Below are 13,909 nucleotides of genomic sequence, written 5' to 3'. Positions count from 1 at the left end.
TTTTTTTTTTTTTTTTTTGGCTATTTGAATTTTAATTTAAATGCTAATTTGACACATTATTTTGTAGTAAAAGGTAATATATTTTTTATTAAAAATTATGTAAATTAAATAATAAAAACCTTGAAATAATAGTAACTCATTACTATGTAAATTCTGAACTTCCTACCGTACTTCATAACTTACCACCAAAACCAAATGTAACCTTATGTTTTTTATTTAGGGTGCGTTTATTTTCAACTATTTACTATTGAATTATATCATATTTCAATTAAAAAAATATATAATTTTTAAATCATAAAATAAAATATTAAAATTTCATGATAATTTGCTAAAAGCGTGTTGGCGGTTGGAAGCAGACAGAATCACACAAAGTCGTTACAGGATGGCTACACGTTTTTAACTGTACAATAGAAGAGAGGAAGCCGTGTTTGGATATTGACGGGTCAAAGCAAAACAGCCAAGTGTCGCATTTCTGGGAATGCTTTGACGACTCAATCTTGACCTATGAGACTTTGTTTGTTTCGTGGCATTGTTGAAAAATAATTTTTTTTTATGTGAGTTATAATAAATTGTGGAGAAAATATAAAAATAATAAATATATTTAATTTATTAATTTTTTTGAGAAAACGTGAGAAGAAAATTATAAAAAAACAAAACATTAATTTTCCTATATTATTGGAACCAAGCAATATTTATTTACCCTATGTTTCATTTTTATTTATTGACAGAAAATACATAATTTATTATTTATACCGAATAATTTATTTATATGTATTTTTTTTAAACTTATATCATTTAATATTACATATATTTATAAAAAAAATACAACAATTATTTATCCATTCAATTATCAATTTTTTTGTTATATTATTAACTCACACATATTCATTTCAAAATATATTTATTTTATATCCCAATAAACTAATACAATAATATATTTGTTTAAACTCATATTCAAAGAACGGTGTAATCTAAAAAATAATAATAATAATAATAATAATAATAAAATGTTAATATTATGTAGGAATTTATATATAAATTTTCAATAATGTACATAATTTATTATTTATAAATAATTAAGTGTATGGTTCACTTTGTTAAAATAATAATTATATACAAGTAATCAATTAAAATAGTAATATATATAAAATATTACTATAACATTGAAGTTTTGCAACATGCTTTAAAAATATTTTATAAAAATATATAATATTTTCTCGATTCTACTTTATTTGTCTATTTTTTTTTTTTTTTATTTCCGTACGTCTCATCTTATTTTTTATTTACTTTATAGAAAAAAAATTATATATTTTAATCATATTTTAATTTTCATAATCAATATTTTGTATATTTCAATTAAATTAATTAATTAGTTTAATCTTAACATATAATTATTTATAATATATATAATAATTATTTTTATTAATATATTTTTTAATTATTTATAAATTATACTTTATTTAAATTCACGTATATTCTTTTAACATTTTAAATCAAAATCAACATTATTCATTTAATACAATTTTCAATAAAAATATATTCTCTTCGTCCGGCTAGAAAATATACATATTTCTATTTTGAGACGTCCAATTACAAAGTAAACATTTAATTAAATATCTCAATTTTTTCACAAATACCTCTACTTTACATCAGATCGTTGCTTTTACACCAAAAAGTAAGAACAAAATTGTCATAACACTAGTTTTAACTATCAACTATAATTAAAATACTATTATTTCTTAAACACCGTGCCAAAAGTAATTGTATATTTTATGTGTGGACAGAAGAAGTATTATTTTATTTTACAAAATATTATATCAAAAATACTATTTTTTTTTTAAAAAAAAATCAAATCTAACGGCTCATTTCAAATCATAACAAAAAAATAAAAATAAACCCATAACAAACCCCAACTTTCATCAAATTGGATCCAAATAACGTTCAAGTTTCGGGTTATAAGAGCCTTTTCTATTTGGGCTCACAGTCTGACCCATTTCACAGAGATGGTGAGGCCCACCTATCAATCAATGCATATATATATATATATATTGTAAAATATTATCTGTCATTCAAATCTATATTTATTTTATTTTTTGGATTATCATTAAAAAATATTCTCGTTACTTTTTTTAAGTAAAAAATTATTACGAAAAAAGTAACCATTATTACTCACTTTGATTAAAACTCGTGTCCGATCCAAATGAGCAGACACGGAGAAAGTAATATAAATGTAAAACTAATGTATATATATATATACATATTTATATAATGGTCTGATTAATCAAAAATATTTTAGTTTCATAAGCAATGACGTCTATGAATTTTTATTTAATTTAAGCTTTCAAGTTCCGTGATGAACTGATTTGTTGATTTTGGGCTTAAATTATTTAACAGTTAATTAATTAATTAATTAATTGTCCATCATATTCCTGGCTGCTTCGCATTTGTGGATATTTATTTATTTATTTGTATATATATGTAATATAAATGGACATATGTGTAAGTGCGTCCGTCTAAGTGCTGACGTGGCATGATAGAATGTCAGACATCCTGCTGACACGTGAAGAGTCTGAATTGCCCACATGGCAACATGAACTTATATTGGTCAATATTTTATCTGCAATTTAGATAAATAATGTAATAAAAATATAAATAAAATATGTTTTAAAAAAATGAGAAAAACATAAAAACAGTAATTTAAAGAAATGCAAAAAGACCGATTGTATTTTAAATAAATAATAAAAAAAACCCTCAATCAATAAAAAGAATATTGGTAGTATGAATTTATCAAGCACATATTAATTTAACATTTACTTTTCTCCTATTCAAATTTTTTTGTAATTACGGAGTATTATTTTAAATATTATATTTGATATTTATTTTCACCTAAAAAAATATAAATTAATATTTCTTCGTCTAAATTCGATGGGACCTTTTGAGATTTTGATTAGTGGAACATTTTTATTTTTTTAATTTTTATGTATAAAGTAATTGTTAGAATTTTAAATAAAAATTAAAAAATATTTTGATATTAATGTATTATTATTTTTTTAAAAAATAAGAATAAATACTTTGAATTGTGACAATAAAAAATAAATAAAATGAATAATTTGAATTGGAACGAAGATGGTATTCAACATTCAAGGTATGGTCACATTTTTTCTTATTTAAATTTATCATTCTTTTCCCCTTCAAGATCTTACATTTAGCTTTTATTTATCATTCAAAATATTACATAAAATATTTATTTTTATTTAAAAATATTTTTTTTTATATATTATATTTATCTTAGTTTTTTTTATATTTTAAATCTATTAAATTTATGCGCAATATATTTATAATAAATAATTTTATTTACTCCTAATTTTGTTATTAATGCTTTAATAAATACTTTCTTCATCCGCTATAATTATATTAAGCTTTTTGTTTTTTTTTTATTGTCCGTTAAATTCACTTACTATTAATTTATAATAAATAATTGTATTCACTCACAATTTTATATTCATATTTTAACAAATAATAATCAATTTTCTATAATTTTTTTCTTTACTTTTCACGTTACATTTTTATCAATTCTGTAATAAATTTATTATAATACTCACACTTTACTTTTTACATATTTTACTTTTATATTAAAATATTATTTATTACTCCATCGTCTATTTAATAAGTTTACATTTACTTTTTGCGTAATTATACTTAATATTAAACATATTCTTATATTTGTATAATTTTGTTTTAACCGTTCTTCTTTTAGTATTATAAGACACGAATAAAAATATTTTTGTCATTTTTTTTCTTGATTTATACTATATTTTGATATAATAATTAATATTCAAATATCAACAGGTAAAAAACAAATATAAACTTTCAAAGTAGACGTGGAGAGTATTTTTTGGTCTTCATGTCCAAATAAAGTGACATAATTAGTCCAAACGGAGAGTATAATATTCCCTCCGTCCCGTTGGAAGAGTGGCGTTTGTTTTTTGCACGTAGAATTTTAAATATTAGTATTATATTGAATTGTAGTGAAAAGGACAAAAATACCCATACTAGTATCGTGTCGTATAAAAGTAATGGCATTTGTGTAATATATTGTAAGTTGAAAGGGTATTTATTATGTTAAGTAGGTAGTACAATTACTAAATTAGGAAATGATAACCTTGTTTTGGGACCGACGAAAATGAAAAATGGTAACCTTTCAATGGGACGGAGGGAGTAATTAATTTGTCATTTTTTCCAATTATCACATCACTTTTTTCTTTAATCAATTAAAAATAAATTTTATAAAATATCTTCATTTACTTTTTATCTATTTTATTTTTGTATCACAATATTAATATTATTTTTTAATTTCTATATCTAAACAAATTGACATAATTAATTCGGATGCAAAATCAAAATCAAAACAAAACAACGTGCATTCAATTTAACCATACGTATGTGCGTCATTAAAAATAAAATAAAATAAAAATTAACAAGACATATTTTTTTTTTTCATTTATTATAATTATTATTATTAACAGACGTATGTTACCGTTATCAGTGATCATATTTCCTTGGAACATACATGCATGCATATGTAACAACTTTTTATCTTTTTTTTTTTTTTAAAAAAAATTTTATTATTAAATAAATAAATAAATAAAATAGTCAATTGACATGACTTAATAAAGCTCACTCCACTTGATACACCCACAACTTTATTAATGCAAGTATTCAAATAAAAAATTAAATAAATAAAGTAGGGTTGTCAATTGGAGTGAACATAAAGGCATTTGTATGAGTCACCCCACATTGTTTGGATTGCTTATATAAATATATATATATATATATATGTGTTTTAAAGTGTTCAAAAATTGGGAATACATGTAAAATACTCTCTCCTTCTAAAACAATATGCAACATTTACTTTTTGGCACGAGTTTTTAGGTTGGTAGTATTAAGTAGGATAATTTAGAAATTAGATGATGTGATGGACAGAGAAATATATATTTTATTTGTTTTATTTGGATGATGTGAGTGGATAAAGTGTGGGGTAGAGATTAAGTATAATTAATTATTTTCTATTTTAGAAATATTGCAAAGTGTTTGAGATATAAAAAAAGGAAATGTTGCAGGATGTTTGGGACGGAGGAAATATATAATAAGAACATCTCTAACTATCATCATTGTTTCAAATATAATATTTTATATTAAAAATATGTGAAATTTTATTAAAATTCAACTATAGAGGTGCATATTAAAAAAAAATTATCTAACCATTTTAAATTTTTAGCTCTAAAATTTGAAAGAAATTGTTCAATTTGATTCTGATAAAAAATTGCGAAAATTTCCCAAATCATATAAAACACAAGGGTGTGTTTCTTTTGATAGGTTTGAGAAAATTTTGGTTTAGATTTGATATTAAAATAATGTATGATGAGATATTTTGTGAGAAAAAAATTATATTTTTTTCGAAAAATACAGAATCTAAATAGTATAAATCTGATATTGTTGGCAAAAGAAACATACCCTTTAAAGAACACAAACACAAACACACACATATGGAGCGTGTTTGTTTTTAATTTTCGTCACGCACAATTGCTAATAATATATATATATATATATATATTCTTACAAAACATTCAAAAATAATAATTATAAATATTTTAATAATGCTTTCACAATTCTAAAAGCTAACAACATAAATTTTAAAAATACTTAAATACTAAAAGAACACAACCATTGTTTCCCAAAAATTACAACTTCTGTTATCACAAATTGATTTTGAAACGAAGTCGCGGATCCCTTCTTAACAATAATGTCTTAAAGATTGCCTATAAGTCCTAATAACTTTGGTCTTTTTCTTGTATCCTCAACTTTTTGGATTCTTCCAAAGTAATGGCTGTCATAAGGGGACAAAGATGATCACAAAGCTTATTGGGAAGTTGTGTCATGACATGGTTATATATCTTCCATTAGAGGTCCCTTTGATTAGGGTTAATCTTTTGTACTTTATTATGTGGACCATTATTGGATTTAGGCAATCTTGGAGGATAATGGTTATAAATATTTTAAATTAATTAACCATGATTAAAAAATAAAAATAAAAAAATAAACACCCACCCCACCCCCACCCCTAAAAGTGTTTTCAATTTGAGTGGTGTGCATACACCATTTACAACATATAGCTTAATTAATCAAATATTGACTTTGTAATAACAAATATTTTGTGTATTATGAATCCACCTCACATAACCACCGGACTTTTGGGCTTTATATATCTTTTTGTGTGTGTGTGTTTTTTTTTTTTTTTTTGATCTGAGATACTCGAAAGTGCGCACTGGGTAAACTCCCGGACGAACCTAATACCCTGCAAACTAGACTCGACGGAAAAGTCACACTAGGCGAATCATATGTGGCAGGTGACCTGAGGCTTCGGGGGTTAAATACCATTGCAAAAATGTATATTCATTTGGACTTTATACAGCTTTTTTGTACATGACAGTTTAAATAAAAAATATGTTGTGAACGTGATATTTTTAATAAGATAAATAAATATTAAATGTAATGTTTTGAAGTAAAAAAAAATTATTATAAATTGTAATATACACCAATATCAAGATACATATATTAGGTATATATGAACATATAAGCGGGGTTTACTATGTTAATTATAATTAGTGTTGATAATATACAAAATATACATTAACAACACATACTAACAATACACATACAATACGTGTACTAACAATATATGACCGTACCTCACATAACACATACTATAATTGTTGTCAATATATACTCAAAAAATATATATTTACACAACACATATAACATAGGATATATATATATAGATATTATATGTTGTATTAATTCAATACTCTTAACCATTATCGTCTATTCATAAATGTAAATTCATACAAACAAAAGTGCGTATGCATATCCATTTACTTGTTACATATCGACATAAACATTTAGGGTATGTTTCTTTTGATGAGTTTAGAAAAAAAAATTGATTTGAATTTTGTATGAAAATAATGTTTGATAAAATATTTTGTAAAAAAAAAAAGTATTTTTTTTCAAAAATGCAGAGTTCAAATAGTAAAACTTAGAGAAACTGCTAAAGAAACATACCCTTAAAAAATTGAAATAAACATTAGTAATGGTCCTTCATTTTGTCTCAAGTGACAGACAAATTAAAGACCCAATTGCACGAAGAAATAGCACATGGTAATGTTCCAATGTAAACCCCCGTCACAAAAGAAATAACCATGTGCTAATTATAGTATTTGTGTGTATATATAAATGATTTTTTTTTATTTTTTTTATTTTTTATTTTTTTTTGATGGATACAACGTTAGCAATTAATGTCTGTCTGTAGCCCATGCATCTGACATGCATATATATATATATATATATAAGTTGTAGCCTAATATTCTCCTTGTTCCCCACGAGGGTTTTCTGCACTTCCAATATATATATATACTCCCTTCTTTATTTAAAAATAGGTTCAAATTTTTTAATACAAGTTTTAATATGAAAATTTACTTTTGATTACTTTTGATTTTTTATGGTAAATATATATATATTATTATTATTAAAAAAAGAACACGAGAATATTTTTAGATGACACTCAAATCTAAAATTTCTACTATTTGAACTTTGCGTTTTAAAAAACTAAAGTATATTTTTTTCTCTCTAAACATTTCATCATAGATTATTTTGAATATCTAATACAAACCAAAATTTTCCAAAACCTATCAAAAGAAACACGTATGCTTTTTTTTAGTTTATATACGGTTTTTTACCATTTGAATTTTATAGATTTATTTTAATTTTTTAAAATATTATATTAAATATAGCTGGAATATGATTGAGTGTACTAATTAAGGTGTATATGTACATTCAACTATGATAATCTAATCTAATAAAAATTCATGTGGAGAGAGTAAGACAAAATTGATAGTACAATTTAATTTGAATTAACATTGTTTTATGGCCAAACATAAATTTAAAATATATAGTTCAATAAAAATATATTTGGTATTATTATTTTATGGAAAAAAAAAATGTAATACAAGTAAATAAACTATAAGAATATGAATGGATCTCACCTTGAAAAAATTTGGAAAATATTTGAAATGAAATTTATTAGAAGTTGTTAGTGTCAATATTACTTCAATTCAAGATGAGATCCAAATAGAGCCTAAATGATTATTCATGAAAATATGATCTCTACGTTTTAAAAAATAAATAATTAATTAAAATGGGCTTTTAATTTAGCAAAAATTAATTTGTATGAAGGGGCCATGAATACTCATGATTAATAAAAAATAAAATAAAATAATATTTTAAAACTGATTCCTTGCCTTCATTAATTTAATCATGCCAATAATAATTACTTTTTAAAAATTAATCATCAATCACGGTCAATTACTAGTACAGAACTTTAAGGAAAACGACAATGAAATAACATCGAGGTGATTAATTTATACCAATCCAACGGTCCAGATTAAATCGGTCCATCAACTCTAACCCTAGCTGAAGATAACGAAATGATCCTACTTTACTTTTCTTGTAAATGCAAACTTGCACATAAATATAACCGGCCGTACCCAAAAGTATAGTCTTATTATATTGGACATGAGATTTAAGAAATATTGATATTATATGGATAATTAATAAAAAAATAAGGATAAATAAATTTTTTATCCTTATGAGTATATTGGTGTAAAAAATAGTGGCAATTGTGTAATAATAATAAAAAAAAAGATAGTTTTATGATGATATGATTATTTATAAAAATGAGACTATTGTTTTGAAACAGGAGAGTAAAATATTCATCCATTATATTTATACATAAAAATTGAAGTATTATTTTATATATATATATAATATATATATATATATAATGTCCATTTCAGTAGTAGTTAGCAAGATTTGGGAAGATCTTTCACACGTAAAGCTAAGCTTGAAAAAATTATTTTATTCTATTTTTTAGAAAAATGAACATAGTATGACGAAAACACACAATATATATATATGTATGTATGTATATTATACACTAGAGTGGTTTCCATATTGATGCTGGTTTGGTTCAAACATTTAATTTTATAGACTGTACATGTCTAACAATACATAGTAATACAATGTAAAACACAAATTCTTTGTTGGAGATAATATAATTCAATATAACACAATATATTATTGATTTCGATACAAAATTATATTTATAAAACATATACTCCCTCCATTCCACATAATTTGTTCCTTATTTTCTATTTTTGTCAGTCCACATAACTTGTTCTTTCTATTTTTGAAAATATAATTATGCACTTTCATCACATTTTAAATTTAAAATTTTATAATTTTCTTAATTTTAATTAAACTATTTAGTTATTTTAATCTTAATCTATAATTATTTTTACTGATACACTTTTTAATTACTTGTTAATTATATTTTACCTAAATTCTCGTATATACAGTAATAAATCCAAAATATCTTGACGGAGGGAGTACAGATGATAGGGTGCTTAATGAAAAAATTCAACACCCATGTTGATCACTTAAAAATTGATGATATATAATTATGTTAATTAATTATAAAAATTAGAGTAATTAATTTCTGTTTAGCATGGGTGTTGAATTTTTTTCATTCAGCACCCTATCCCCTCCCATATATAAATTGTACCTTATATGTTTTTATATTGTACAATATAACATTGTGTTATATAGAAATATGTGATATTTGTTTAGTGGTTAGAGATCATAGCGCTAGTCAATACGATGCTGGCTTTATAATGGTTGGTATGTTAATTAAATAGATAGCTTATTGATGTTGGAGGAACATAGTAAGTTTGGTGTGATAAAATGGTTTGTATTTCAAAGGAAGTAATTTATTTATTTATTATAATGGTGAAGAAGTGCAAGTAACATATATATACATATATAGATATTATTTACTTAGTTCTAATTAATTGCATGAAGATTACTAATTAGGTGGACAATAAAGTGCTAAAACTCAAGGAGAGGTGGACAAATAGGAAAGTGTGTAATGTGTTGGTTGATTGATGATTGATTATTATTGCACATGTCATTTGGTTTTGTCTCAAATATGCTCACTTCCTTACCTTTACCTTACCTTACATGTTTGTCATGATCTTGCATTGATCATTTGATGACAAGAAGTATATATATATATATATATATAGAGAGAGAGAGAGAGAGAGAAAGGGGTATGGATCAACCGTTGATCCGGTCAAGTCAGTATGGTATTGATTTGATTGAATCAACATATTAGCATATTTATCATATATCATATATTATATTATAACACAACATATATTGTATTATATATAAATATATGATGATTACCGTGTAGCATATGCTGATTCAATCAAATCAGCATCATGTCAACTTGTTCGGATCAGCACAAGATCCGCAACCCATATATATATATATATATATATATATGTTTGTAAAGAAAATTTTGAAGGTGTGGATGAACAATATGATTACACACTTATAATTAAAAATTTTGTTTCTGAAAAAGGAGGTAACCCTTAATCCAACCATTTGATTGTTCAACAACCCTACATTGCCCACATGATGATCATGATGCACCTTATTCAATTCTTGCACCCCCTCAAGTTTAAATTAATTCATCACACTTCTATTTCTATGTATTTATATTAATAATTCATTCTTGCCCTCGATTACTTCCAATTAATTCCACCACTTTGAATTAGGTTGTCAAACAAGTTTGGAAAACATATCAACTAGTTTTTAGTTTTGAAAAAATTAGATTAGATGTAACCTATCCCTTGCTTGATTAAGTGTGTTTGTTTGAAATATATATATATATATATATTATGCAAAATATAAATAATCATATCAGTAATATAAAAAAATACTCCCTCCGTCCCACATTGGATGGATGAGTCACTGTAGACACGAAAATTTATAATTAGTATAATTAGTAGATAATTAAAATTATATTAGTGAAAATAATTATTAAAATTTTGAATTGAAATAATTGTTTGATGTGATATAAATATGTATTGATGTGATGTTTTAAATGTAAAATTAAATTTTAGTGTAATAAAATAAATAAAAATTGAATGTTTAATTAGATATTTTTTTGAAAAGATAAAATTGAAAAAATAAAATCAGAGCTAAAATCTTCTAAGTAAAGTGTTGTGTGCCATTAAGTTCCAACCCAATTGCTGCCCAACTCTCTCTCTCTACATATATATACATATATTTGTACGTATATGTATATACATGGTATGATAGATACACACCTTTAAAGTTCTATAAATATCCTCGAACATTGCAACAAATCACACCCAAACACTTACCTCACTCTTCGCTTCACTTAATCTCAACCTCTTTCTCTCTTAACCCACAAAACAAAAGTTACACACTTTCATACACATACACCCCCCCCCCCCCCCTCCCTCTCTCTCTCTATACATATATATATTTGTATGTAAAGAATGGCGGAGGTAGAGTACCAAAACAAGCCCTACGACACCCCGGCGACGAACCACAGCTTAAAGCTCTTCGGCTTCAACGTCACCGGAATATTCGATCACGAACCAGAAGATTCGATTTCCGACAAGGCGCCGCCGTCTGTGTCGCCGGAATCCGACGACCGGAAGTACGAGTGCCAATACTGCTGCCGTGGGTTCGCCAATTCACAGGCCCTCGGCGGCCATCAGAACGCCCACAAGAAGGAGAGGCAGCAGCTCAAACGCGCCCAAATCCACGCCACCCGAAACGCCGCCGTTTCGTACTCCCGGAACCCCATGGCCTCCGCCTTCTCCCCGCCGCCGCACCTCCTTGCTCCGGCGAGCTCCGTCGTCGTCGCCGCCGCTTCCCAGCCGTGGATTTACGTCCCCCGCTCCGGGACCTCCTCATCGTACGGCTGCGCTTTTCCCGGAGAAATTGGGCTTCAACGGCCCATTACGGCGCATAGTGGACGATTAAATGGGCTTGTTGATGTTGGGCCTCAACGGCCCATTAAGAAAATTAATGAAAATGTTAGTGGGTTTAATTTGAGAGGGCTTCCGAGGGAGAATGATGACGATGCATTTGGGCTGGACTTGCATCTGAGCTTGGCTCCAGCCGCGCCGTGAGCCGTGTTGTGAATTCTTAATTGACTAATTAATCGGCTCGCTTGTATCATACTCAGCTCGGCTTCTGTATATTTTTTCAATTTTTTTCTTTTTTTTTTTTATATATTTGAAAGGAAATCTCTACCACTCGGGTTGTAATGAGTCTTCCTGTCTTGTAATTTTATAAATAATTATTATAACTATTAAAATTTTAATAGTTAATATTTAATTTGGTGCATTCAGTACAATTAGTCTAAACTAATATTTAATTCAATATTTTTTATATATCTTTTTCTATATAATAGTGATGGTATATTGGGATGTAAACAATAATAGTGCATTTAAAAAAAAAAATTGAATGAAAGTTATAAATTAAAGTTATGAATAATATATAAATTTAATAAACAACCAAAAAAAAAAAAAAAATGACATAATTATAAAAGATGAATAGAGTTTTAATTAAAACATATATTCACACAACAACATACATATTCATACAAAAAAATCGACAATTAAAATCGACAATTTAATTATTCATACAGAAAATTAACAATTTAATTATTCTCTTCCTCCCATAATAATTGGCACATTTTTTATTTTAGTATGTCTCGTAACATTTGACACATTTGTATTTTTAGTAAATTTACAATATATAAACATATTTAACTTAATTATTTTTAATTAAATTCCTAATACCATATTTGTAGCTCTAATAAATAAATATTTTTATCTATATTTAAAATTCTCTATTTTTATAATATTAATTTATGTTATTATAAATAAATAAATATACATTTTATTATATAAAATTTTATTTTTTATAAATATATATTTTAATTATGTTAACTATATATTTATTTTTATTTTAAAAATATCAACAACATCACTTATATTAAAAAATAATAATAAATAAATATCATAACATTCTATTACTAATTTACTAAATTTCGTGCTCTTAAACACTGTCACTCACCAAAGCTATCAACTGTTTCGAAACTAAAGAAATATTTTTATATTAAGAATATGTTTCTTCGTACTCAATATAAAAAATAATAGGGTAAACTGTATTTTTAGTCTCGTAACTGGACTCCCTTATCATTTTAGTCCCGTAAATGGAGCCTGTTGTTTTAGTCCTCCGATGTCGGAGATGCCCGCGTGGCTCGCCGGAGGTGACGTGTCCGCCAAGTCAGCGGCGGACACGTGGATTTTTTTTTTCATTTTTTTAAAAACTTATTTTTAATTAATTTTTTATTTTATTTGTATTTTTTTTATTTTTTTATTTGGTACAATTAAAAAAAATTTAAAAAATTAAAAGAAAATGAAAAAAAAAATAAAAATCCACGTGTCTGCCAGGTCAGCGACACCTGGCGGACAGCTCACCTCCGGCGAGCCACGCGGGCGTCTCCGGCGCCGGAAGACTAAAACAACGAAAATTATTCACTTATGTGACTAGTTTGCGACAGGCTCCACTTAAATGACTAAAATGATAAAGGGGTTCAGTTACGGAACTAAAAAACAATTTACCCAAAATAATATTAAACAAACATACTCAAATATATTTCATCAATCAAACTTTCTATCATATTCTTCTAAATTGAAGGAATTTTGAGATATATATATATATTTATAATATTTTATTATTATTATTATTTGACATTATTTTTCTTTCGGTCTTTTTTTAGACTTCTATTTTCATTATTAGTAAATAAAAACACAATTTTTACAAATTCTCAGAACTTTAATTATATAACATAGTTTATTTTTATTTTTATTATATATTTATCTCTACATATTATATAAAAATT

At 25.5% G+C, this 13,909-nt stretch overlaps 1 protein-coding gene across 1 annotated transcript; it reads left to right on the top strand.

Annotated features, from left to right (window-relative positions):
• The first annotated feature begins 11,357 nt into the window (after positions 1 to 11,357).
• Positions 11,358 to 12,333, top strand: LOC127263910 (zinc finger protein GIS3-like). Its single transcript, XM_051293200.1, has one exon. It carries the CDS (start codon positions 11,484 to 11,486, stop codon positions 12,123 to 12,125), a length of 642 nt encoding a protein of 213 aa, XP_051149157.1. The 5' UTR covers positions 11,358 to 11,483; the 3' UTR covers positions 12,126 to 12,333.
• Positions 12,334 to 13,909: the final 1,576 nt, after the last annotated feature.

Source organism: Andrographis paniculata, unplaced genomic scaffold, assembly GCF_009805555.1.
Source record: "Andrographis paniculata isolate CXL003 unplaced genomic scaffold, ASM980555v1 Contig69END, whole genome shotgun sequence".
NCBI classification, from domain to species: Eukaryota; Viridiplantae; Streptophyta; class Magnoliopsida; order Lamiales; family Acanthaceae; genus Andrographis; species Andrographis paniculata.
Note: the sequence above shows the minus strand (reverse complement) of the source record. Positions and strands in the feature narration are given on the sequence as shown.